Source organism: Sander vitreus, chromosome 2, assembly GCF_031162955.1.
Source record: "Sander vitreus isolate 19-12246 chromosome 2, sanVit1, whole genome shotgun sequence".
NCBI lineage: Eukaryota > Metazoa > Chordata > Actinopteri > Perciformes > Percidae > Sander > Sander vitreus.
Window position 1 is genome coordinate 19,055,638 of NC_135856.1, and position 26,286 is coordinate 19,081,923.

Genomic DNA, 26,286 nt, shown 5'->3' on the forward strand with positions numbered 1-26,286 from the left:
GGCAAACTCATATGATGCGTAATTGATTTTGTGGATGATTTGTAGGCTATTAAGTGAACAAGGTGTACCCGGTCCACCAAACACTGGGCCGTCTTGACTGTCTTAATTCTGCACATATTTCTGTAGTCCTATTTACTATTTAATTATTTCATCCATGCGTGGCGCAGCGGATCCGTGCGCACTGTCACCTGCCGTGGAGACGCTGGCCTCACTAACCTCTCCTCCTCTGAGTCGGATCTCCCTCACGCTGGACTCAGTTTCACTGAGCGTACTAACACATGGTATTACATCAGTGAGTTCAACTGATGTTACCGCCATCATGCCGCAATGATTTTCCACGAATGAATGCCGCTGAATCTGTTGAGTCGTAGTGGTGCGTCAAATGCAACGTACATTATTCCCATCCAATTAGAGTGAATTCGGTATTGATGACGCGAAAAATAATAACGGTAACTGAAATTATTTGAAAACTAAAGTAACGAGCCAATTTTGTAAAATGTAAGGAGTAGAAAGTACCGATATTCGTGTTAAAAATGTAAGGAGTAAAAGTAAAAAGTCGGCACAAAAATAAATAGTAAAGTAAAAATATCTGAAAAATCTACTTGAGTACAGTAACAAAGTATTTGTACTTCGTTACTTCTCATCTGTGTGTGTCTGTGTATGTGTGTGTGTGTGTGTGTGTGTGTGTGTGTGTGTGTGTGTGTGTGTGCGCGTGCGTGTGTGTGTGCGTGTGTGTGTTTGTGTGTGTGTGTGTCTGTGTATCTTAAGTTCAAACATAGCCTAGTTATAGCGAAGATTAATGCATTACTAAATAAAATAGGTAGCAACACACAAACTTGTTTAAATTCAGAGATTAGTTGTAACTGCCAGGTGTAACTTGGGTGTAGCTAACTAAGCTAGCTAAGTGACAATACTTTAGCTTGCTGGCCCATTGAAGAGCAAAAGAGGTGTTGTTAACTAATATGAAATATGGTTCGCATATCTGACCTGACACTTAATCAAAATGTTGTTTAATGATGACGTAAACCTGGAAGATTTTAAATTACATTTGACCAAAATAACATGATACAACTAAATTTACAAAGCCTTATGCAAATAATATAGACTAAATGACTAATGCTAACTTAGCTAAATAGCGTCGGTTAGCTTAGCTGAACAGGATACAGTATATCCCATACACTTCAAAGTGATGTATGTAAATACAAACAATACCTACATTTACATATATATATTTTTTGGTAGTATGTTACAGCTTGTTATGCTGCAATGACTTTCTGTTTACATAGTGGAAAGAACTGCAGCTGTCCTAGCAACAGATTAAGATGAAGTCTCATAAAGTCTTTACTAGACATTCTGGTTTAGTAATTCACTGGTTAAAACAACCTAATACTTAGGAAGGACTTAACATACAAACTATACGAAAAACTGGTCCAACCCAATCCAGCTTCATAAGAACTAAGGATATTCCCAGAAACGGTGTTAACCTTACACAAATACACAACTTATAAGGGAAAGTAAAAATAGGAAAAAACGTGAAATTGGGAGGCTATTACAATTGACAGAGAATGTATGTGAGATTCTGTTACTCACAGATCAAACACCAGATAGTGGAAACCCTCTTCTGATATGCTGTCATGGAGTCGTACTGTCGAGGAGATTTAACAAAAATACACGACAAAAAAGGACAGAAGACAGAAGAAAAAAACAAAATGAAACAGTAAGCAATAGTCAATATTATATATAAGTCAATATTATACAAGTACTTCCCATACTGATTATTCACAATGTCCTTTGTGCTGCTGTGCCTCATAGTTAGATTGTTAGTTGTGGAGCTTATCAGAGGTAAGTGATAATGTAGCCTAAAGGAGCAGTGTGAAGCACAAAGTTTAAATCAAGTAGCAAAATGAGTTTGCAATGCAAAATATAATCTACCTCCATTGTATGTGATGATTGATTCTGTTATTAAGAGTGGATACATTCTGAAAAGGTTTATTAGCACTCTGCCACAATCACTTTTGAAAAATAAATAAGACTGAAATGTGTCCTTCAATCAAATTAAGCCCACTGAGCATTGTCTTCTGATCCTGAATGGCCCTACTATATATAATTTCATTTTCACACCCTCTTTTTAAAATGTAAAAGCCAAGCAGTCAGAATGTTCAATCATAGTTTTTGGTAGAAACTTTATAAGAGCAGACGTTATCTTGGAAAACTGACTAGAATGGCAGCTGTGGGGCTAATCTGAAATAATGACAGTGAAGAAAAGAAAGAGCATAAGCAGATGAGTGTGAAAAGAACAAAGAGGAGAGACAGGTTCTATCAGAGGTATAATGAGAAGGAAAGAGTGTAAAGGGTCAGTGGTTTAGAGAGAGGGCGTAGGGCCCCTGTGTCTTTCTGATGATTCAGCTGGGAGAGCACACAGATACATCATCATTAGATACCTTTGCACCATGCACTCACACACACACACACACACACACACACACACACACACACACACACACACACACACTTGTCTCCGCCATAACTTTGTCTAAAAGATGAATAGCCATAGCAGGATTCAACAGAGACCTGAACAAAATATGTGTGCTTTCGTTTGTATCAGTGTTCGTTCTTGTGTGTGCTTATGTTAAGATCGAGGACTCGCAGCTCACCGATGTTGGTGTGCTTCAGTAAACGACAAATCCTCGCCTCTCTCTCCAGCTTTTGATGATCTTAAAGAAAAACAGGGGATACACAAACACAGAGAGAAACAGAGACATGTTATTTTTAATGCTCTTCATTATTCCCTGCTATGATTGGCTTTCTGAATTATCGAACATGAGGTTGGCTGCAAATTAGTTTTGACTCAGTGGAGGACACAGTGCAGTGTTTGGACGTTGTTGTCAGCCAAGAACATCCACACTTCTGTATGTGTGTGTGTGTGTGTGTGTGTGTGTGTGTGTGTGTGTGTGTGTGTGTGTGTGTGTGTGTGTGTGTGTGTGTGTGTTGGCTTTGTGCCAGCCCTGTTCTTTTCCTTATCAGAACTGAAATGCTTGACAAAAATAATGTGACCTGATATGTGCTTGGTTGTGTGCCACAAACAGGCAGGCAACAGTGGACAACAAACAGAGTGAGCAGCCACAGTGGATTCATATTGACCTCTGGTGTCAGACTTAATATGAGCTGCTGCCTGCAGGTTTTGCTGCCCTGAAAACAAAATAAACTTGCAAAGATAAAAAGTACTTGTATCTCCTAAGGCCAAATCTAAATGTAAAATCATTAGGGTTTTCTTGCTCATTTCTTTGTTCACTTACAGCAGACTGGTGATGTGATAATACACACTGAGAGACACATGCAGTATGGTTGCAAATGATGCAATGAGTTACTAAATGACAATATTGTCACAGCATTACTGGATTTTTGTAACCATCACGTCATTAAGTACCTTGATTGGTCAGTTATTTCATTCAGTTGATTAGCCAAAAACAGACCATAAAACCAGCAATAACTGATTTGTTCAGCCACTTTGAATACAACACTGACATGTCACATTATAAAGTTGATATGTTTGGAGTTGTGTATCTGACCACCTGGTGAATGTAAGTCTAATATCCACTCTTTTCTAACTCTGCTTTGGTCTCTAGCAACACCTGAGGGAAATATCTGGCTCTGTAGCTGCTAAATGCTCCACTATGTTCACCAGCTAGTTGCTAACTATGTCTGTTTGCAGTTGTCTGTTAAGCAGGTAGTGTACAGTGGGGGGTTTTAGAGCTTTGCCACTGAAAACAGCTGCCTGGTACCACACCATGAGGGATTGGTAGTGAACATTGTGTACCTAATTTCAGCATTGGACATTTAACTTAAATACTGTATATTCTGCTTATTTCACTTTATATTGCATGCGTGCTTGCCATCAGCAAACCACCAAATTTCAAAAGAGCAACATGTATAAGGGTTACTGTACTCCTTCCATGTGACCACAGACAGGCTGAATCTCACATCTCTCCTCTATGAGGCCAGACTGATTTTATCTGACTTTGTGAAACAAGAAGAGTCTCTACTATCTCCCTGTCAGAAGACACCAAAGTCCAATGACTCTGATTCGGAACAACTGAGTGAGAGCAGCAGTCGTTATAAGTAGTGTTGCAGCACAGCGTTGAGGCGACCCATTTTAGGTTTGCCTCGGGAGACAGAGCGCAAGAGCAAGAGAGAGAGAGAGAGAGAGAGAGAGAGAGAGAGAGAGAGAGAGAGAGAGAGAGAGAGGAAAAAAAAAAAGAAAATGTGAGTGAGGGAAAGAGAAGCAGCAGGTTCAACTTTTTTCGAATAAAATAGGACACCTATTTTTTACTCTCATCCATGTCTCCTTCATCTGCTCTTCTGGATGCTATGAAAACAGTGGACTCTGCAGCTCAGATGCAAGAACAACAAAGAACACCAGGCAACGTGGTACCGTTATAGATATAGATATCTCTTTGTTTGTGTCGGAGAAGTGTATCTATAGGAATCGACAGGCAGACCACAGGCAAACTTTGGGCTGCAGTATACTTTAAACGAAATGGAAGTTGCCGTGCTTTCAAATGCTCGGTGAAAAATACCAGTACAATACAGTATGTTCACTGTGACTAAAAAGACTGCTCATCCACACCAGAGGGTGGAGTTTATCAGTCGCAGTGAGAGAGATGAAGCCAGAATAAAATGACAGTGAACAGTGAAATGCAACACACATACAGGATGAGCTGTGGCTTCACTACAGTTAGAGCTAAAATACAGGAGGAAAAAGTTAATTTAAAACCTGCCCTGGTACAGTTAGTTACAGGCACAAAAAAAACAGAAAAGGAGATGGTATGTTCAATCCCTAACCCCTGGATAAAGAGGGAGGTGTATGCGTGCCAGTCAGTTTCAAGTCAATTTTATTTATATAGGCGGATATCACAAATCACAGATTTGCTTCAAGTGGCATTACAATCTGTACCACAAATGAGACAATGCTATGAACAGTAAACCATCAACTTAAGTCGGAGAGTGTCAAAGATGTTAATAAACAGGAAATTTGCACCCCAGGGCAAAAGGTAAAGCACAATTAATCACATGGTAGTGTAAACCAGCTTCAGGGGTGGTGAAGAAGACCTCTACACGCTGCAACAAACGGACCCCAGTGCTACTCTTTTGTGTGATTGCAAGTCCGCCATAATGCCGGTGAGAACACGACAATTTCAATTTTGTTTGAAGCATACTGCCAGCTTTACAGACAAGCACAACAGCGGAGAGGCAGACATCCTGACAGACAGAGCCAGAAACAAGGGCAGCTCCGCCATCATTTCATGATAAGCAGGACCCTTTGAGCAAGGTCACTAATCTCTCCATCTCAGCCTCAGCCTCACCATTTTACTAACGACACATAATCCCCTCTCTCTCAGTCTAAACTTTCTTTCCTTTGCAGAGTTAAACATATGATTTTATCAACCTCAGTTTTCTTAATCTAACACTTTGTTTTTTATCTTATATATCAATCCTTTTTTTAGTCTAACAGTGTCAAAGTGCATTGCATTGTTGAAGTACATGCTTTTCTCTCTTTTTACCTTATGCATACTATAATTCATACAAAATGTTTGAATAGATGATAATATATATAATACATACATTATCTTTTCTAAAGACACCAATAATTAGTCACAATATTTTGTGATTGTATGTACAGTAAACAATCAGATTCCCTTCCTCATTGACTTCATAGTTCATCATGACAGCGTTCTATAGCAGAGAAATTACTAGAAAGCATACAGTACTCCGCTGAAGTTAGCCTGGTCCACATTTTTAGCCCCCAGCCCTTCTCCTACATACTGTAAAATGTATCTGGCATCCCATCCCACACAGAAACATCACCAGACACTAAAATAAGATTTTTGTGTTTTCATTTTTTGTTCTTTGGTGATGTATTTGGAAGTGTGAGAAATATAGAAAGTCTTCCAGAATGGTGCATTCGTATACAGCAGGAAAACTGACTTTCCTATTTAGATGTAGTCTTATGAATGCAATGCTTTGCAGCCGACTCTCAGGTTTGAATATCAGAGCTTCCAAATGCAGAGATCTACCATAAAAAGAAAACAATATTTAGGGATGCAATTTAGCCTCACCTGGAAAGTAGTAACTTTGTTCAGTAAAATTGTGCCAGTTTGTTCATTTTAAGTAAGATTATTATTAATATTTGATAACATTTTAGTATTGTAATAACCAATACTCTTTGTGGTTTTAGGCCTACAGGAGAAACACAGAATAATGTTGATACATGACAAAGTTGTTTCTCTTTGAAGCAATTACTGTAGAAGACAATGCTAACACTGCCTTTAAAGCCAGTACATATGTGGTCATGTTGGGTTAGTGGTATTTTTCACTGTGTTGTAACTCACTGTACAGCGTAAATGTCTGTCATATAACAGCCTCACTCCCTCTCTCCATCATTTTCCACCTCCACTTTTCTTTTACTCTCTCTCCACTCTCTCCCTCCTCCACAGGTAGTCCACCTCCCAGCCAGCTGGACATCTGTTGTCTAGCAACTCCTGCACCAATCAGAGCGTCAGGCCTCTCCTCTCCTCTGCAGTGGAACCAGCCTTGCATGTAAATGGAAGACATTGAGATTTCACACACAACTATCAAACTACAGAGAGGAAAGTAACTAATTTGGTAGCATACACACGTTATAAAGGCATCTAATTATAACACATCTCCTTTGGAATAGCAAACCATTTAACCTTTAGCACAAAGAGAAAAGGGAACTTTACAGATCCTAAATTGCAACACTTAAGTGCCAATATGCTTATATTATAGAAGACTAAAAGAAGTGCACACAGTACACTTCAATGAATATCAAAAGCCATACTATTTTTTGTCTACATTAGATGCTTTTGTTTTCATGTAAATAGTTGCATGACATTACATTTGTAAAGCAAAGATGATATTGTTGTTGAAGACAGCAGGTTGTGGAAAGCTCTGCAAAACTTGGAAATGTGATACTACTGGGTTTATGCTGTAATTTTACATTGTTAAGTAAAAATACACATTGCTGTGAAACCTATCAATTCTAGTGTCATAGCTCTGTTAGAGAGTCTACATACACTAGCTTAAATTAGTAAAATGGCCCAATAGTTGACAACATGTCAATAACTTTGTGAATGTTTTAATGCAGTTCGGTTGAGGTCTGCTCAGGTTTTTAGCACTATTGTTCATAACAAGAAGGATGCTGGGTTTTGCCTGGTCCTTTCTATGTTGAGTTTGCAAGTTCTTTTCAAACTTCAAAGTATACGCGTCTGGATTAGAGCACACAAAATGTGTGAGTAGAGGTTTGATTGTCTGTATGTTAGCCTGTCAGAGCATTTTTATTTTCCAAAGGTTTAGAACATCACATCTTACACCTTCCACAACTTCTTCTGCAGTCGACTTTGAAAACTGCCTCACTCTCAAAAAGTCTTAAACTAACAACAAGTTCTGACTTGCTGACAAAAATGCTTTACAATACATTCATGTACCTGTGTGTGTGTGTGTGTGTGTGTGTGTGTGTGTGTGTGTGTGTGTGTGTGTGTGTGTGTGTGTGTGTGTGTGTGCTTTTTGCTTACATAGTTAGAACTGACAGCAGCATTTCTGCATAATGTGAAGCAAATGTAATTGTGCAGACAAATGTAAAGCTACCCCAGTCAGCTCTTATCATTCAGGCCTGATCTAAGCAGTGTGTCTCAGTGGCGACGCCAGAGATGTTCTTTTGCTGGTGCTTTGGGGTTGCTGGACGTTTCAGTGAGGGTGCTCTGAAATTTTGACTTTCCCTTGACACAAATAGGCTAACGTTACACACGCTCGTGCAGATGCCCACCCACCTCCGCCACGGTTTACTAAGCGAGCGAACGAGAGAGATTGATTTAAAGTTGCCGATACAACAGCACCATAGAACTCTGATTAGCCCACCAAACATATTTCAAATACCAGCCAACAAGCCGGGTTCAAACACTCATTACTGCAGCTCTCATACAGTGGCTCAGAAGATGAATGCAGCAGGCCAAATACACCACCCATAGCCAAGCACACACATTACAAAACAAACACACACGCGCATGTATCCTCACACAGTTTTCACACTTGCACGTATGGTCAAAATAATGTAGTCATATCTGTAGTGACTAAATATATCTAAATAAGCCACTGAGGGCAAACGCGTTTTCTGGGCTAAAAATAAACCGATGTCCAGTGCGCTGTATAACTTTAGATTTGGTGATCCATTTATTCACATTTCTGTAAACACACTGTAATGTTCTTCTATGAGGCAGAGATAAGAGTAGAGATAATAAGTTCTTGCATGGACCCCTATCAGCTGACTCACCCACTGTGGCCTGGCTGTGCGATCCCCTGGTCTAATGTCATGTACAGCAGGGTGACGTTAAGCATCCTCAGCAGCAATCACAGCCGTGGTCAGAGCACCTTCCTCCGGCCGCTTTTCTTCGTCCGTTGGTGACAAGTTCACCATATCTTTCAGTCTCATTTACAGATTTTGATAAAGTCTCCACACCTTGACGTTGAGGGAGTAAAAAACTATCTATTGCTAGCGTTAGACTCACGGCTCCAAATATTGAGCTCTTCTTCTTCTTTGTGAATACGTTACTGCGGAAGTAAGGTCAAAAGTTCAATGTGTGCTGCACCCTTTGGCCGAATACGATCACCTGTGTTTTTTAGCCTAAAAATAATCGGTTTGTTTTATTAATGTATTTATTCATTTTTCAAATATAAATTATACTATTTACACATTAACAATTTTTTAGTTATTTATAAATCAACCACAACAATTTCTTGGGGGTCCTAAGGGGGTGCTATGGCAATCCTAGGGGTAGCTACAGCACCCCCTAGCCCCTCCCTGGCGCTGCCTCTGGTGTGTCTGAATGTCTGTATGTATGTTAGCAGTAAATGACTATTCATGTATAAAGTAAGACCATGACAGTTGGTGATTAAGACGTAATATACTGAGTTGCTTCCTTACGTGAAGATATTTATTTTTTTCTTTCAGTCAAAGTTGTTTTCTTTCACTTTTTCAATGAAGTTAAACATGTTTGAAGTTGTTGTTTTTCTATTGCTAATCTGCTTTTATGCCAAGAAATATCATATCACAATATTACTTTGTGACATAAAACAATCCAACAGATCTGCTGTGAAATCTTACTTTAATAGAAACAGATGCAGTGCAGTAGCAACAAATGCTCAGTGTTTTTTAGTGATGGTCTTTTTTTTTTTTAATGGTAATCACAAAACTGTCTCAAAAGCTTCTGTGGTAATTATATACTGCTATAGAATAGACGCAGTTCATTTAAAGGTGAATGAATTCTAGGGCTGGGTATCACCAATGATTTCCCGAATCAATTCAATTCTGATTCACAAGGTCCCGATTACATTTTCCTATTCGATCAATTAGATTAGGGAAATTTCAGTTACATTACCAATTTAACTTGGATATAAAATAGATTCTCAGAGAACTGATGCTGTAAATTGTACAAGCAAGAAGCAACCATCAAATAGTTTTGTATAATGCACCAGGTTCATGTTTACATTAAGAATTGATCCCCAAAAAGTCTTTTTAAAGTATTTTTGACTCAACAGGACTAACATGGCAGTCATTGACTAACTACAGCAGTCATCAACACAATATGGTGCAACTGTAGAGTGAGTAGAGTGACCATGTTGAAGAACATTCTTGTGAAACAACTATACAACTATACCATGGTAAGCAATGAAAAAACTCTCTTTCTGACAAAATGTGGCTGTACTGAGGTAACAACTGTTAAGAATAGGCACCAAAACGATTAGTTTAGATTAGAAAAAAAGATTTTGTTTTGAGTAATGACTTGGTGAATGACTGTAAAACTTCAGGAGCTGACATTAAACACTGAGGCCTTCATAGGGCTTTACTTATACCAGATGAGAAAAGAGGATTAGAAAATAAGAGTATAAAAAGATATAGCAGCATAATATTCATGAATTATATGAGTATTCTAATGGCTATACTTATCACAGTCCCCTTAAGTAGTACTCCCGGAACACGAACACCCGTTAGTGTGTCACATGATGCCCTTATACATCCATGGTGAAAAGGCATATATTAAAAGATCGATTTTGGGATTTTATTAATCAATATCAGATGACTCAAAAAAAGATCAATTTAAATTGAAGAATCGATAATTTTTTGAGCCTATTAAATGTGGCTTGAACAAAAGTAAGTGAAAAAGTGAAGAAATGATATTGCCCTAATATTCACTTTAAACATCCTGTCCTCGGTTTGTATCTTCACTCTAATTGACAAAGTTATGGTGGTCATCTGATTTCTGGCCTCTTGTATCAATCATAACCTACATAATATTGTCAAGCACTTAACTTAAAATTTACTCACATACACTAAGAATAATATGTTTATTTGGTATCAGCATGGAACCAAATAAACATATTTGGTTCCATGCTGATATCAAGTGTTTGCAATTTCTATTTCTGATAACTAATATAACTACTGGTTCAAATTTATAGACAAATATATCATTGGGATTAAGTAACTTGACTACCTTTTCCTAACATGAAATGCAGACCAACAGTAAATGTCTTTATCGTTGACTTTGCACCTAAATTGTAGGTAAAGTAAGTGGCTAGTAATGGCAGTGTGACCTGTATGCTATACTTCACACAGAGGGGAACACTTAGCTACATTTAGCTAAGCAGGAAAAAATACTTTGCTTTTGCTGTTTTGAGAAATGTAAAGTCACGTTACTATCGGTTACAATTTTTTCTGTACCAGATGCAAACTGGAAAGGGGAAATATAAATTAAAGAGGAACTACACATTGAATAATTTTTTGTGCTGTGAAAAAAATCACGTAGATTTTTGTTGCCGTATTATGTTAATACAGATAATGTTGCCAACAATACACATATTGTGTGCAACAAACACTGAAAACCAGCTTGTGTGTATCCTTAACGTTGCGTTTTCTATCGACAGGAAACAATATTAATTAACCCTATCTGGGAAGTTGCAAACGTGTTGATACAGAATGTATCAGTAAACAGTGCTGGGACGGTTACTTTTAAAACATATTCCACTATAGATTACTGAATGCATGCCCTAAAATGTAATTTGTTTGAAAACATCCTCCAGGAATTTATGATGGGCACAATTAATCCATTTAAACAATCAATAATTTATTCGATAATGGAAAAAACGTCATCATCGTCAAAGTGCTAACCCTAATCCACACACACATATTGACCCATCACACACACCACAACAGGGTGCTGTAAATGCTTTGTGCCAGTTTAATTAAGAGGTTTAATTAAAAAGATGGGGGTGAACGTAACATCCTCTGCGGACAGCGGCTAAGTAGTCCTCATCCATACGGTTCCAATCTACCCCCCCGCAGAACTCGAGGGGTAAGTTTCCCAATAGAGGAAGAATTATGAGACTGATAACTCCCTTGTTTTGTCTTGTGAGTAAAAACAAAAGGTGGCTGGTGTCAGAGATAAAACTGCCCCTGGAGTATTGCCGGGAGCTCTTAACATAGAGTTAATGGCTGCCTTTATCTTATCCAGCGTAATGCAGCTGCGCGCACATTAGACTAATATGTAAAAGTGGTTTAATCTGAGGCTGGTGGTCTGGACACATCCTAACAAGGAGAGACACACATTCACATTTATAATCTTATACATTGACACAAAAAGCTCCAGATTTAAATGCAACAATGAAGCCCTGCTGTACACTGACTTACATTATGATAATAGCTGCAACATCACTCATTTAAGAAGTATGTGGTGCTGCTAAGGAACATTGGAAGCATTTGGATATCTGTACCCATAATTACATGAAAAACGATTTTTCATGGGAAAATAATTTGTGCTATTTAAACGACAATAAAATATAGTGATAAAAGCAAAGGTGTTGCCTGAAAATGTCCCTTTACTGAATAAAGAAGAAAAAGGGACAGATCACTAACTATGTAGCTCCATGGTTACCACAAGAGCTGGCATAGCAAGGTGCAAAGATATCTAAGTAAGACTACTTATGTAAATTTCCATGAAAACGTTGAAACAGTTTAAACATACAAGCCAACACTCAAGAACACACCATTTTTGCTCTTAATACTCAAAGGAAAATTCCACATTTTCTACATCTACCGGAGCAAAATTCTGGCTGCATTTATCCACAATGCCTTCCAACAGAACACGCTCAAACTTTCCATCAAACTTATTCTTTACATAAATGTGGTGGAAAGCAATAGCGTTAATCTAATGAAAGCAAGGTGTTTTGCACCTACACTGGATTCCACTCCTACTACTAAAAACGATTGATATGTCTGCCTCTTCTGCTTTGGACTTTGGTCTGCAAAATTTTGCAGACCAAAGTCCAATCAGTGCAAAATGGGTCTTGTACAGTAGTACTGAGAATTATATTTATAGTTAATGTTTTAGAAATGGAAAATGTTTCTGCAACTATGCATCTCCATCTGTTTGAATTATAAATAAAACAGAAATACAAGGCACATTGTTAATGTGGATTTCACTTTCATGCCTCCCTAAGTGCTCATACTCTAGTCTTGATATGGCTCTGCTGGGAAAAAAATAAATATGATGTCATCATGATCTGTGGCCTTTGCTTATCGTTGGTTCGAAGCACTTGAGGAGGGAGACCAGACCAAAGCAATACACGGCCAGTGAATGTGTGAGGAAGTAAAAAGAGGAGGGAGGACTGAGAGGAGAGAATCGTTAGGGGGGAAAGGGTAAATCAAACAGATAAAAAAACAAAGTTTGAAGAGGACAGAGGCAGAGAGAGAGAAAGAGAAAGGAAAAGACAAAAGGAGATATAGTACTCAGTAATTAAGAACGCCCTTGCCTTATACAGAGGCCATTACCTTTGTTAGTCATACTGTAGGTTCTTTCCGGGCTGAACGATCAATCGTTTTTATATCAAAATCCTCACATTTAAAAAATACAAGAGCTGCAATTTTGATTATAGCTTACATTATTAACAAGTATTTAAGATGTGAACATTTTATCTGTTGACTGCTGAGTTTGGCAGCTAAAGCTGTCACCAGTATTGTAAAAATATCCAAAATCAAGGTTCACTTACTAGATTTATTTTAGAGGTTTCATGCCATTCCAATTGTCTTTTACCAGTGGATGGAGATTGCTCAGTAGTCATCATGCGTCTTAGCATTGGCAACTTAGAGTGCAAACGCTATCTGCTAATGAAGGCCATGAGATGTGGCTAAGAGCTCCAAGAAATCTAGTAAGGACACCTTGATTTAGGATTTGTTTTGTCGTACTTTAACAATGTCAGGCGAAATGTAATATCTTACTAAATGTAAGCTAATTTCATCCCAAGTGGCCAAAACCTCAGTCATTACAGGTTTAGTGCCAGACCTATCTCCACAGCGCTGTGTCAGCGCTGGAATATAGTATGGCTGCACAAATTTACATTCTAGTATTAAAGGAAAAAACGCTCTGGGTTGTTTGTAACTTCTTGCATCAGGGGCACTAAGCGCCTGATGCAGCGACAATGCTGCTGAAAAATAGCTAATGGAGATAGCAGAAGAGCGCGCCGGATGTCAGGCTTTATACCAGCACTTTACATCCTGTAAGCCAGACTATTGCAGATTTAACTAAAATTAAAAAATCGCAACAAGACAGATTCCCCACCTTCTTTAGATTAAAATATACACACTCATACAAACATACACATAGATAGACACAAACACCCATGCTACAGTTTCAGGCTCAATCTCATGCGTTTTCAGTCTGGTTGGCTAGACAGGTGAACAACAACTGAAACCAAAAAAACTAGCTCTTTTCGAAAGATGGAATATTTTTAACACTGTGTGTGTGTGTGTGTGTGTGTGTGTGTGTGTGTGTGTGTGTGTGTGTGTGTGTGTGTGTGTGTGTGTGTGTGTGTGTGTGAGAGAGAGAGCGATCGAGACACCGAGAGTGAGAGAATGACCAACATTTATTTTTAGCACCCAGTGAGTCATGTGATTCCCCCCCTTCTTCCCACTGATCCTTCCTTCCTTTCCCTCCCTCCTATTTCTCTGTCTCTCCCCCTATCTTTTGCTCTACCACAATCACATCCACTCTCTCTCCTCCTTCCTTTCACTTCAAAGTGAGGCGAAACAGAGTCACAGTGACACCGGAGGAACACAGGAATAAAGACCATAAGAGAGGGAAGGAGGAAAAACAATATATATATATATATATATATATAGGCAGACTGGCTTACACCTCAGCAACAGCTATCATCTCTGTTACCATGACATCCCCAGATAAGAAATATCAATGGCACCGTCCCTATTACCACAGAAAGTGTCCACTATGAAGGAGGGTCAGTTATGGGATAGCGAGAAACAGCAATAAAGCAGTCTGCAGAAGTGATGGCATTTACCAACAGGCTATATATCAGAAAAAAAATGGGAGAAAGAGAATGAAAGCACCATCAACGCTGTATCAAAACTCATATTACTAAATCTTTTGATTCCTCACTCAGTACAACAATGCAATGCAAAATTTACACAGCGAGACCAGCAGGCCTTTTTTTATTCAAAACATCTTTATTGCAATGGATTCAAACCTACCCAACTGTTAAGACAAGCTGAAAGGGTCACACAGTAGTCAATGCAGCAAGTGCACAGATACAGAAACAAGACCAATCATGTGCATGAACACACACACATACACAAGCAGATGAAGGATTACAAACACACACACAAGCACACTTGCACACACACACACACACACACACACACAGCACATCACAAGCAAATACAAAGTGACAAAAGATAGCAGACAGAGTCATAGTGACAGGACACCGACGCATGCATGAAGGGAGAGGACAAATATTCAACTGCTGTGAGGGATACAGTGTGCACAAAAACACACAGACACACACACACACACACACACACACACACACACACACACACACACACACTTAAATGTTGACTTTCCGTTCTTTCTATATCCATCTCTCTCCCTCTGCTTCCTATCCCTTTTTTCCCCCTCTTTCTCGTTACTGCTTCCTCTCAATTACTGGCTCATCTGCTGCTCTTAATGAAACACTGCATAATCAGGATTGCAGATTGCAGGACTGTGACTGGTCCTATAGGCCCACCACATGTGTGCATGCATAACCAGGAACACCAAACACACACACACACACACACACACACACACACACACACACACACACACACACACACACACACACACACACACACACACACACACACACACACACACACACACAGTGCCTTGATCTGCCCGCTTTCCAACCACCAATCCTACACTAAACCCTTTTCAATTTTATATACTCACACATGCACATGCACTTGCAAACACACACACACACACACACACAGTAGTGGAGTGGGGTTGGAGGGAGGTCATGATCCTGCCAGAGAGAAGCGAATCAGAGTTGCAATTCTAGGGCTTATCGCAGAAAGAGGGTAAGACCATATCTGACACGCCAGCATGCCGGTATGTAAACCTCTACAGAGAAACACGCACACAGAGAAAAAAAATGAGGGAGAGAGAGGAAGAGGCCGCAGATCCTCATGCATATAAGGTGATATAACCCTTTGCAGTATTTTTGGAAAATCTGTCCCAGCATGGCAGTGGTGAGACACTGATCTGTCTGCCAAGGTGCCTATTACCGACACTGCACCCAGCAAGCAGCAGGGTCAACAAGGGCAGAAGAGAGACAGAAAGAGGGAGAGAGCGAAGGATGGGTGCGGGAAGAGATAGGAAAGCAGAAAGACAAGAGGCGTTGCATGAAGGGACCAAAGAAAAGGAGAGATAAGAAACAAAGCGATGAAAGGGGTCAAGGCAGGGATAGATGGTGAGTTAGTAGAGGAGAAAATGTGCAGGAAGGAGTGGGTGGGTAGTAGTACCTGGTGAGAAATATGACTGCATCTTGTAAATCAAAAAAAGAGAAAAGAGATATAAAAAAAAAGAAGAAAAAGAAAATGCTAAATAGGGAAGAAGATGTAAAAGAGAAGAGAACGTGGAGAGAGAGGATGCTGAAGAGGAAGGAGCTGCAGGAAATAAATGCAAGGTAAAATACTGCAAAGAGGGGGAAGGAGTTGCTTGATAATACACACGATTTACTATTAAAACATACATTTGTATCATCACAATGAAACTATATGTAGTGGCATTACAAGTGCACAACAACAGCCAAGGTCATTTCCAGTAAATTAATACAAATTACATTTTAGTTGGATGGCTCAGCTCACATCTGCAGAAGCCTGACTGCCTGTGTGGTATGACAGCAGTCATTGGTTAGCACAGGCAAGCAAGCTGTGACAAAACACACAAGTGGCTAAAGAGAAGGAGGAACCACAAAAGTGCAACACACCATTGGTTAGTAATCACGAATATGCTGTTAGCGGTTACTGGGTCACATGTGTGCTTGCGCATGCACGTTATGTGTGTGTGTGTGTGTCTGTGTGTGTGTGTGTGTGTGTGTGTGTGTGTGTGTGTGTGTGTGTGCAATTATGTGTGTGTGTCCCAAGCCCGAGGCAACCAGGCCAGTGGCTACAATTACAGTGACGGATGTGAAAGAACTGGGTCGGCTTCGTAAGAGATCTGCCCCTGGGACGACAAGACTAGCCAGAGCCCTGAATCAATACAGAACACATGCACACGCATGCATAAGCACACACACACACACACACACACACACACACACACACACACACACAAGGTTGTATGTGACAAACATTTACATAGAAACCAAAGGACAGATATAAATAACACAAAAAGGAAGGATGACATGTTCCACACAGCACAAAAAGTGCAAGTGGGAAAACAGCTACAGCATTTACTTGTTATATTTACTGTTTTCTTCTGCGCAAACACAACAAATTTGACCAACCAACTGACTTTCCCTCTCTTCTCTCTCTTTCACACACACGCACACACACACACACACACACACACACACACACACACTCACACACACACACACACACACACACACACACACACACACACTTGTTCCCTTTCAGAGCCGCAAAGTACGGTGGCCAACAGGGGCAAATGCACTGCAACTTAATGAAACACGCAAATAGACAAAACACAAGCAAATACAAAAACATCTTCATTAATTTGACAACACATGCGCAGCATTTAGCAAACGTGCTGCAAATACACACAACACAACCAAATACAAAAACACGCTGCAAATACAGAAACGATGCAAAAAGAAACGCACACAAACTCGGAAAACAAAATGATGCAAAAAGAAAAGTACACAATCCCCGAAAACAAAAGCAACAAAATAACGTTGTGAAAAGGTGTGCAACTGCTTTGAGATCATAGACTGTTAATATTAAGTCTACGTTTGAGATATGTTTTCTCTCGTTTGGTGGGTGTGTCTCTAGTTTATTGGCTCAGGTCACAGGTGATAATCAGCAGAGACGTGTCTGTAAACTCGTGGTAATGAAAAAGCAGAGTGCTCTCTTCCTGTGGGGTCGAAAATCAAGCTGTTCCACTTAGCGCTCCCCCTAGAGGCCTGGAGAACTTCCGTTGTGTAATATGCCGCGTTTTTTTTTGTTGAATTTGTTTTCGGGGATTGCGTGCTTTTCTTTTGCATCATTCTGTTTTTTGGGTTGTGTGCTTTTCTTTTTGCAACGTTTCTGTATTTGCAGCGCGTTTGTGTATTTGGTTGTGTTGTGTGTATTTGCAGCACATTTGCTAAATGCTGCACATGTGTTGTAAAATTTATGAAGATGTTTTTGTATTTGCTTGTGTTTTGTCTATTTGCGTGTGTTTCATTAAGTTGCAGTGCGTTTGCCCCTGTCGGCCACCGTACCAAAGTCTGTTTCGGGGGCAGAAATGTTCAGAGCTCAATCACATCAACTCACAACTCAGTGATACTTTGGGGCATGTTTTTTGTGTGTGTTTCTGTATGAGTATGTTGTGTTCCCTACCTCTGGCGGAAAGCTTCTTAGTGTTGATGATTTTTGCAGCAAATTCCTGTCCAGAGGAGATCTTCACACACCTTCTGACCACAGAGAATGCACCCCTGAAATGAACACACACAGAGAAATACTTAAGGATGTGTTCAAAAAAAGGTCTGAGTAACATTATAAGGTGTGATCTATACCAGCCCATTTACAATCAGAGGGATGTTTCAATACAGAGGCTTAGAATAGCCGGGATAGAATAGCCAGGATTAGTGTGATAAACCTGGCTTGAGTAAGCCAGTAAACCAGATACTTCAGATTGATTTGAAGAAAAAACTGTTTTAGTTTAAGTTTGGCAGGAATCAAGCTAGTCTGGAGGGATATATTTCCATGGTAACTTAAATCAAACTTTTTAATTTTGCTGATTTAAATCTAGCTCTGTGTCATGGCAGTGTGGGCAGCGTGTGAAGATGAACGAGTGTGGCTTCCGAGCAGCCGAGGTCTGCCATGATGCACCAGATGACACAAGACGGCAGGTTTGTCAGCAGATCTCAGCAGACCTCAGCTGCTCCGAGCTCCGTGCACTGGCACCATGGATGGAAGCCACACACCGTTCATCTAAACACACTGCCCACACAAAGCTGACACAGAAATGGATTGAAATCGTCAAAATATCCCTTTAACTGATAGTTTTACTTTATGAAACAGCACTCAGATGTCATAAATAAGTAATAATAAACATTTCAACATTAAATTGCACAAAAGCATGGATGTAGTATATTTGCAGCTACTCACACAAACACACTCACATCCCCATACCTACAGTACAAACTGTCCTCATCGCTACACAAGACCATCAGCACCAACAAATGTGCCTACCAGCCTTTGTTCAAGTTATGTTTAAGCCATGTGTTGTTATGGTGTTCCAGGCACATGTATGAAGATCAAAAACTAGGTCAGTTATATTTGAGGGACAAGAAGAGCAGAGTGCTACATCTCTCATCTCTAAATGCAGCCATGGAGACATCCACCTCAGCTCTGCAGCCATGCAAGCCGTTTTGCTATTCAACCTCCATCTCTGTCTGTGCATTTTTTCTTTCAAATAATATCTGTTCTCATCCTGTCTAGCTCCAGACAACATCAGATATATCACAAACAGTTAGACGCACTGAGATGCAGACACTAGAGAGACAAAGCAGAAAATACTCATTACTTCAAATGAACCCTGCTCTTTCACTTACTGTACTTCTAATGGCTGACAACTGTAGTGTGATGTTTCTGTACAATGTTATATAACAGTATTTGGTTAAATCAGTGTTGCGACATGAGAAATATCTAAAACTTTGTGCGTATGTAATCACTGCTGAGTATATAGCATGTGTACCATAAACATGTTATCTAACATACTCTGGAGTGAGCAGCTTGCCACTAATTCTTACCTCCAATTTATAGAGGATTTGATAAAGGAAATAATCACATAACATGATATATAAGAATTGTACTTGACTATCCTGCATTGTTGGGTAACAGGGCAATGTGAAGTGCATATGCTAACTGTGTCTGTTAACTGAGTCTTTACAGTGCTCCATGGTAGAATGTACATATAGTAGTTTTGTCTTTAAAAGTAAAGATGCTAGCTGAGACAAGGTTCAAGGTTAGCAGCCAAACCATCTATGATGAGGATGTTTCTGTGGGGTTTTTTTTAAGTTCTGAGACTAACATGGTTAAAAAATGAAATAGAAAACACTGTACATAACTAGCTTGGACCATCTGATTATGTAATAATATAAAAATGCTTCACAAAGATAATATTGCATAATATTGCATAGGGATGCAAAGATGGGGTTTATGGGTAACCAAAGGTCACATAAACTCACAAACTGCTGTTACTGAATATTATCCATTTCAGGACATTGGTTTTAAAATGTTGATACCATTTGAATACTGTTTTCCTTATTATACCGATGGTTTTGCATGTTTTAGTCAAATCATGTAAATCACATCTTACCATTTTACCATGTTAGGTTTTTTGAATTTTAATGAATTATTCCTTTAATTTAACTGAAAATCACTGGAAATCCAATTCATTTCCGTACAGTATTAAAAACCTATTAGTTACAAAGTCAGTTACAATAACTTACATACACTGCTGTCTTTTTGAATCATTCTGCAATTAAACTGCAAAACAACTCAACAATAATGTAACACTGACAAAAACAAATGCAGATTTGATCTTCACTGTGATGGATGAACTTCAGGACATTTCAAGGGTCTCCTGTTTGATTTGCATACAGAACGTACTGTTAGGAAATATACATCCAAAAATCCAAAACTGAATACCATTTATTTGAAAATAAGCAAAGAATTTAACATATACATGATTTATTGATGTAGTTCAGGGGAAATAACTTGCAAACACACTGGTATAGTCCAAGCTAGATCTTTAAATGACAATTTTCTGGATGTATCAGTATCATTGCGTTGTGTACAGCACCGTGTAAATATTTGCTGAAATCATCTAGGGAGAATTGAAACAATAACAATATCCAGGTAGGCTTTGCTCAAAAACAGTGTGGTATTTTCATTTCATCACTACCAGCTACTGTACTGTATGTCAGTGTGCTCCTCACATTAAAGGGTTCAGGTGAGTTAAAAGGTACTATAAAAGCAATATGGCTGCATTATTAATGACAGATGGTGTGAGATGAACACAGCACAGGATCATACACGCAGAGGGCTGAGGCTGTAGAGGAGATTTCTTCTTCAACACAGGCTTCCATCAGGAGGGAGATGAGAGGGTTACATTACTTTTTTTTAATCTCTCTACTTAGGCTGCACACATCTGGGGCTGTGTTTACTGACCACGGGGTTGTCGGCAGATTTCAGGTCATGACCACACAGGTACACATACACGTCCATGAGCGCGTGCACACACACGTAGGTGGATCTCTCTGTCTCCCTCTCTCAGGGGTGAGGAATTCCCTGCCTGTGTCTGATAATTGACCGCAGCTCGATGCTTGGCTGGGGAATGTGTCATCGCCAACTACGTTCTCCTGTCGCATTACCGAGTGTGTAGTTCTGTCACGCGGGAGGAGGTGGAGGAGGATTTGGGGAGATTGAGGTAGAGAGAGGCAGGGGATGGATTACCAAATCTCACCATTTCACACCGGTTCATTTTACAACACTGGAGCTCCTTGCTCTCCTGTGGCAACCCAAAGGTCGAAATGCACAGGATGGAGGCAAATGACGACATGATCGATTCGACATCTTCTTTCGTAAACACAAAACATAAGCAGGGCTTCAAATGAGGGACTAAAACAAATAGGATGCCATATGATCAGGCCTGTATGATAGCCGCCCCCCGCATCACAGGTTCGATACACTATCAGCAGCTCGCACACTCACACCTACAAAACGGCACAGAACCCAGAATCCGTGTCCCTAAGCCAAGCGGCCTATTACATAACAGGCTGACATTTCATACAGAGATGATGCCAGATGATAAAAACATGATTCCTTACTTCCCCAGCTCCTCGAACAGCTGATATTCGTCGGTAAATCTCGTGCAGATCGTTAACGCCATCCTGAAGGAGGTGACAAGGGGTATGCGGTGACGCGGATAGGAGGCACTCACAAACAGTCGTTAACACAACCCGGTTTTCTCCTGGACCTGCAAGCCAAACTGAGGGATTCATGCACAGCTGAAGCGCATCGGCGGGAGCTCTGGTGGGATGGTTTCTGCGGCAATTGCACTGCCTGCTTGAGTGCTTCAATATGGACGAGAGAGCTTCCGGTGTAGTCGTTTGCTGTTTCTATATTTTCTTCACATGCACAGGCTTGTCACAGCTCGTAGAAGCAGCATTTTGTGTGCATTCCGAAATCTGGTGTGTGTCTGTCCAGCGCTGTGAGCGTCGTCTCTCTGCGCGCATCAGACACCGCACTACCGCACCTACCCCCGGCTGTGCGGTCAGTCCCGCCCCTTTGCCTGCATCCTCACACATGCCAATAACAAACAAAAAATAATAATAATAATAATAATAATAATAATAATAATAATAATAGGCTAGTAATCAATCATAATTGTATTGTATTATTGTTAATATTAACAACAGTGCCATATGTTTTTTAATGTAGGCTATAATGTAGCTACCATTCTGGAGAAAAAGGCCTAAAGTCTTCTGTGGCTCTGGAGACATCTTGGTCAAGTCTGAAAAAAATGCCCCGATGATAACCCTTATGATGTCATCTGGGTTATTCCAGCTTGGACTCATAGACTACAAAGGTTGCATTACAAACTGGGGTATTGGAGTAGAGCTGAAACTAGGGCTGTCAAAATTAACGGGATAATAATGAGTAAACGCAAATTCCTTTTATGGCCCTCATTTTTTGGCGCGTGATTAACACGTGAATTCTGTATTTTGGTCCCTCACACCAATTTGATTTAGGGAACATCAAGCTGTCATTTTAAATTATATTTTATAAAGAAACCATTGTCTTTGTTGTTGCATCATCATCATAGTGATAAGATATCTGCAGGGATTGGAAGGTTGACACAAATGCAATAACAAGTGCATGTGACTTATGGTACAGCCTAAGTTTACTCACTTGCAGACTGGGTTTATTGTTGCAGTTAAAAAGTTCAAATATTTAAACGATGTCAGATAGTGTTTCCTTGCGCAACCCCATACAATTCTCTTTAGTTATCCACGTGAGAATAAAATCAGGGTTAGGCACCGTTGGAAGACAGTGAAGCAGCATCTGTGGTGAAGCTCTGTGATGTTGGCTCCAGTCCCATAAGGAAGTGGAAAACAGTTGATTCAGGACACACTTTAAGCACTTCTTCATGTGTTTCAAAAGAACATTATATTAGTAGCTAGGTTATTAAATAGTATTTAACATAGCATATGTAAAAGATTCTTACAGTATGAGACTTTTAAAAATAGCATTGAGTAAAGTCTACTTCGTTTGTCATGCATACATTGTTTTGTACTGACTGCATATTATTGGTAATTTCGAATACATTTAAGGAATATTCTAAAATAACATATATCTACGGTGGCCCTGAAGTGCAAATCACAACAGCAAATAGAAAAATGCAACAGCAAATCATAAAACACAACGGCAAATAGGAAAACACAACGGCAAATAGGAAAACACGACAGCAAAATAGGAAAACACAACGGCAAATAGGAAAACATGACAGCAAATACGAAAACACGACAGCAAAATAGGAAAACATGACAGCAAATATGAAAACACTTCAACAAATCATAAAACACAAGGGCAAATAGGAAAACACAACAGCAAATAGGAAAACACGACAGCATATATGAAAACACGACAGCAAATAGGAAAACACGACAGCAAATTGGAAAACACGACAGCAAATAGGAAAACACGACAGCAAATTGGAAAACACGCCAGCAAATAGGAAAACACGACAGAAAATAGGAAAACACGACAGCAAATAGGAAAACACGACAGCAAATATGAAAACACGACAGCATTAACTTCTACTGGAAAAGGTAGGGCCTATCTAGCAGAGGACGGACCCTCCTGATTGGACAGACAGACTGTCTGTTAAAAGTAGGCGCTTTTCTGTGTTTTTCACCTCTCCTTCCTGTTAAACGACAGACAGTCCGTCTGTCCAATCAGGAGGGTCCGTCCTCTGCTAGATAGGCCCTACCTTTTCCAGTAGAAGTTAATGCTGTCGTGTTTTCATATTTGCTGTCGTGTTTTCATATTTGCTGTCGTGTTTTCCTATTTTCTGTCGTGTTTTCCTATTTGCTGTCGTGTTTTCATATTTGCTGTCGTGTTTTCCTATTTGCTGTCGTGTTTTCCTATTTTCTGTCGTGTTTTCATATTTGCTGTCGTGTTTTCATATTTGCCGTTGTGTTTTATGATTTGCTGTTGCGTTTTTCTATTTGCTGTTGTGATTTGCACTTCAGGGCCACCGTATATATCAGTTACTAGGGGTTAAACTCATCTCATGACTACATCCCTGTAAGGGACATACAACCGGAAAGACAAATTAATAATATGTAAGAAAGAAAAAACAAAGAAATTCCATTTTCAATTTCCAGTAAACTTTTTTTAATTAATAAATAGGTTGTCAGCACAGCTACACAACTGAATCCAGATACATTTACGTTCCATAAATACATGTTGAACTCATAAGTTTTAGACAAGATAACAGTATGCAGTTTTACAAACTACAAGAGCAGCCAAGTGACATCAGAGAGTAATTGGCTACAACACACACAAGTGACATTACAAATAAGCACATACTTCTTAAGAAATAACATGTTTGATACAAACATAACCTTAATGGGTAAATTGCCATTTTCAACATTTTGAAAATCAGGACATTAGGCAATCTTCTGGTATTAAAATGAGATGAGTGTAATGACAACAAATACTTTATGGTACTTTTCATTTGTCTTTAAAAGGCTCAGACTCATGAAGCACATCTATCCTGGTCTGTTCAGCGTCTTCTGCTGCAGAGAAAAGAAACAGAAAAGAAGAATTATATTGTGCATCAAAAGTGAACACTGTTCTTTTCTGTATCACTATCCAGTTACATCATGAAAGTAGACGACTGAGTGTCTTTGTACTGTATGATTGATCTGTACTTACTTGGACATGATCTTATTAATCGCTCTCTTCACCCAGGGAGCTTCAGGGTCCAGGCAAACCTCTTGGCCTGTCTTTTTCAGAGTGGCACTGCAACACCAAACAAGAAACAGAGATGCAGTCAGAAAAAGTTGGTGAAGCCAGCAAATGACTGTGACAAAATCTCAAAGTATCAACATCATCGGGGTGAAGGCTTGGAAATGAGGTCTTACATGATCTCAGTCTCGTCACAATGGGAGTTGGCAGGAATCAATTCCACCTTCTCGATGTGGCGGCCGATGGGTTTGCTCTCTGTCTGGATGCAGCGGCAGTGCAGCTCCACTCCCAGGCTTCTCAGACTCATCCCTGTTAGGACACAGGAGTCACATATGGTCACAAAGTGCAATAGTTTGTGTTGATAGCTCTGATGCATTGAGGAAAAGAGGACAGCAGAATGTGCACAGCAGTGACAGTTCAAATGCAAAACTGAATAGAGTGACTTGATCAACAGCATAGCTCAATACTGTTACATTCAATTACTGATTTACAAAAACATTTTCACCTTCACTGACAGCCAGGAAGGCCAGGAGCACCACAATAGAGGCGACAAGGACTCTGCTGATCATCATTTTTGCCTTTTACAAAATTCTGCAACAATTAACAGAGATTAAGATTGTCTGATGAAGTCTGAATGGAAAAGTAAAAGAGCTTTTTATAATACTGAATTCTTCTACTCAGTTCCTTCTTTCCTTTACTTTTCCTTTTCTTGGTTCAGCTGCCTTCTCGCTCTGTTGTTTGAATCTAGCGCTGAAGAGTAGAGTCTCTCCTTTTATAGCCGTCTTCTGGAAATGAGTCAGACAGGTTGTGCAAGCTGGGACTGTCAGCAGCTGAGTGGGAATTTTTCACTGACTGTGTGTTGCATCACTGCTCACACCAGGATTATATTGATTGGCCGACAAGTGATTCACAGATGGCATGTAATAAAATGAATAACTTCATGCAATCTGTGAATGAGTGGCTGACGAATGTCACACTCAGGTTTTGCCATACACAAGTTCACCTTCAGGAATTGGAATTTGATGTACCAAGAGTCCATTTATGACTGTTGTGTGTGTAGTGCGTACTCAGACATACTTGTGAAGCTGTCAAAAGCTGAACAGCTACTAAAACACATTAACAAGAATATCCAAATACTGAGCTGCATGCACAGGCATGTTCATTGACATTGAAGTTCAATAGCAAACATTTCAGAACTTGTTAAAGCATTTTTTTTGTTATTTAGAAAGAGATAGAGAGAAACACAGTGTCTGATTTCAAAACTCCTTTACAAACAAGGGTACAATCTTCCCAAGTTCCCAATTATTACACTCATCAAAACAGTCATATTGCTGGCTCATGCATCTGACATTGCTCATGTCAAAAACCTTCATGGGCCTCAACAGGCTCAAACCTATTTTATACAGTCTATGGCTCAACCATTTCTGCATGTACGTCACTGTAGCCAATCTCACAAAGCAGAAGGATGTGTGAAGTAACTTCTGAACTGAGGGGCTAGCAATAACAATAACAGGGAGTATAAAAATATACATTTATTTTAATAATTTCTTTATTGAACAGGAACTAAAATAAATCTAAACAGGCAGGGAAGCAGTGGTGGAAGAAGTAGGCCATTCAGATCCTTTACTTAAGTAATATACCACACTGTCCACTACAAGTAAAGGTCCTGCATT

At 39.6% G+C, this 26,286-nt stretch overlaps 2 protein-coding genes across 4 annotated transcripts in view; both read right to left on the reverse strand.

The window, feature by feature from the left end:
• camk2d2 (calcium/calmodulin-dependent protein kinase (CaM kinase) II delta 2) overlaps positions 1-21,894 on the reverse strand; it is a 40,448-nt gene extending 18,554 nt beyond the window's left edge. Inside the window, exons 1-4 of the mRNA XM_078259666.1 lie at positions 21,466-21,894; positions 17,969-18,063; positions 2,655-2,714; positions 1,591-1,645 (exon numbers count right to left, since the gene is read on the reverse strand). Coding sequence (XP_078115792.1) covers positions 1,591-1,645; positions 2,655-2,714; positions 17,969-18,063; positions 21,466-21,527 — 272 coding nt within the window. The 5' untranslated portion in view covers positions 21,528-21,894. The remainder of the gene's footprint in view (positions 1-1,590; positions 1,646-2,654; positions 2,715-17,968; positions 18,064-21,465) is intronic.
• Positions 21,895-24,020: 2,126 nt separating this feature from the next.
• On the reverse strand, positions 24,021-25,348 carry LOC144529863 (interleukin-8-like). Of its 3 annotated transcripts, XM_078269225.1 has the most exons (4): positions 25,119-25,348; positions 24,790-24,922; positions 24,581-24,667; positions 24,021-24,441 (listed from the first exon to the last, which is right to left on the reverse strand). In XM_078269225.1, exons 1-4 carry the CDS (start codon positions 25,183-25,185, stop codon positions 24,429-24,431), a joined length of 300 nt encoding a protein of 99 aa, XP_078125351.1. In that variant the 5' UTR covers positions 25,186-25,348; the 3' UTR covers positions 24,021-24,428. The 3 variants fall into 3 exon arrangements, with proteins under 3 accessions (XP_078125351.1, XP_078125343.1, XP_078125334.1); XM_078269217.1 differs by lacking the exon at positions 25,119-25,348 and having other exon boundaries at positions 24,021-24,438; positions 24,790-25,106; XM_078269208.1 differs by lacking the exon at positions 25,119-25,348 and having other exon boundaries at positions 24,790-25,106.
• Positions 25,349-26,286: the final 938 nt, after the last annotated feature.

What these genes read in the sequence shown, in the direction of transcription:
- LOC144529863 (XM_078269208.1), bottom strand. Translation starts at nt 25,070, where the DNA reads ATGCTGTTGATCAAGTCACTCTATTCAGTTTTGCATTTGAACTGTCAC. An exon ending in TGTGACGAGACTGAGATCAT is followed by an intron (nt 24,668 to 24,789) that starts GTAAGACCTCAT and finishes TTGGTGTTGCAG; the next exon opens with TGCCACTCTGAAAAAGACAG.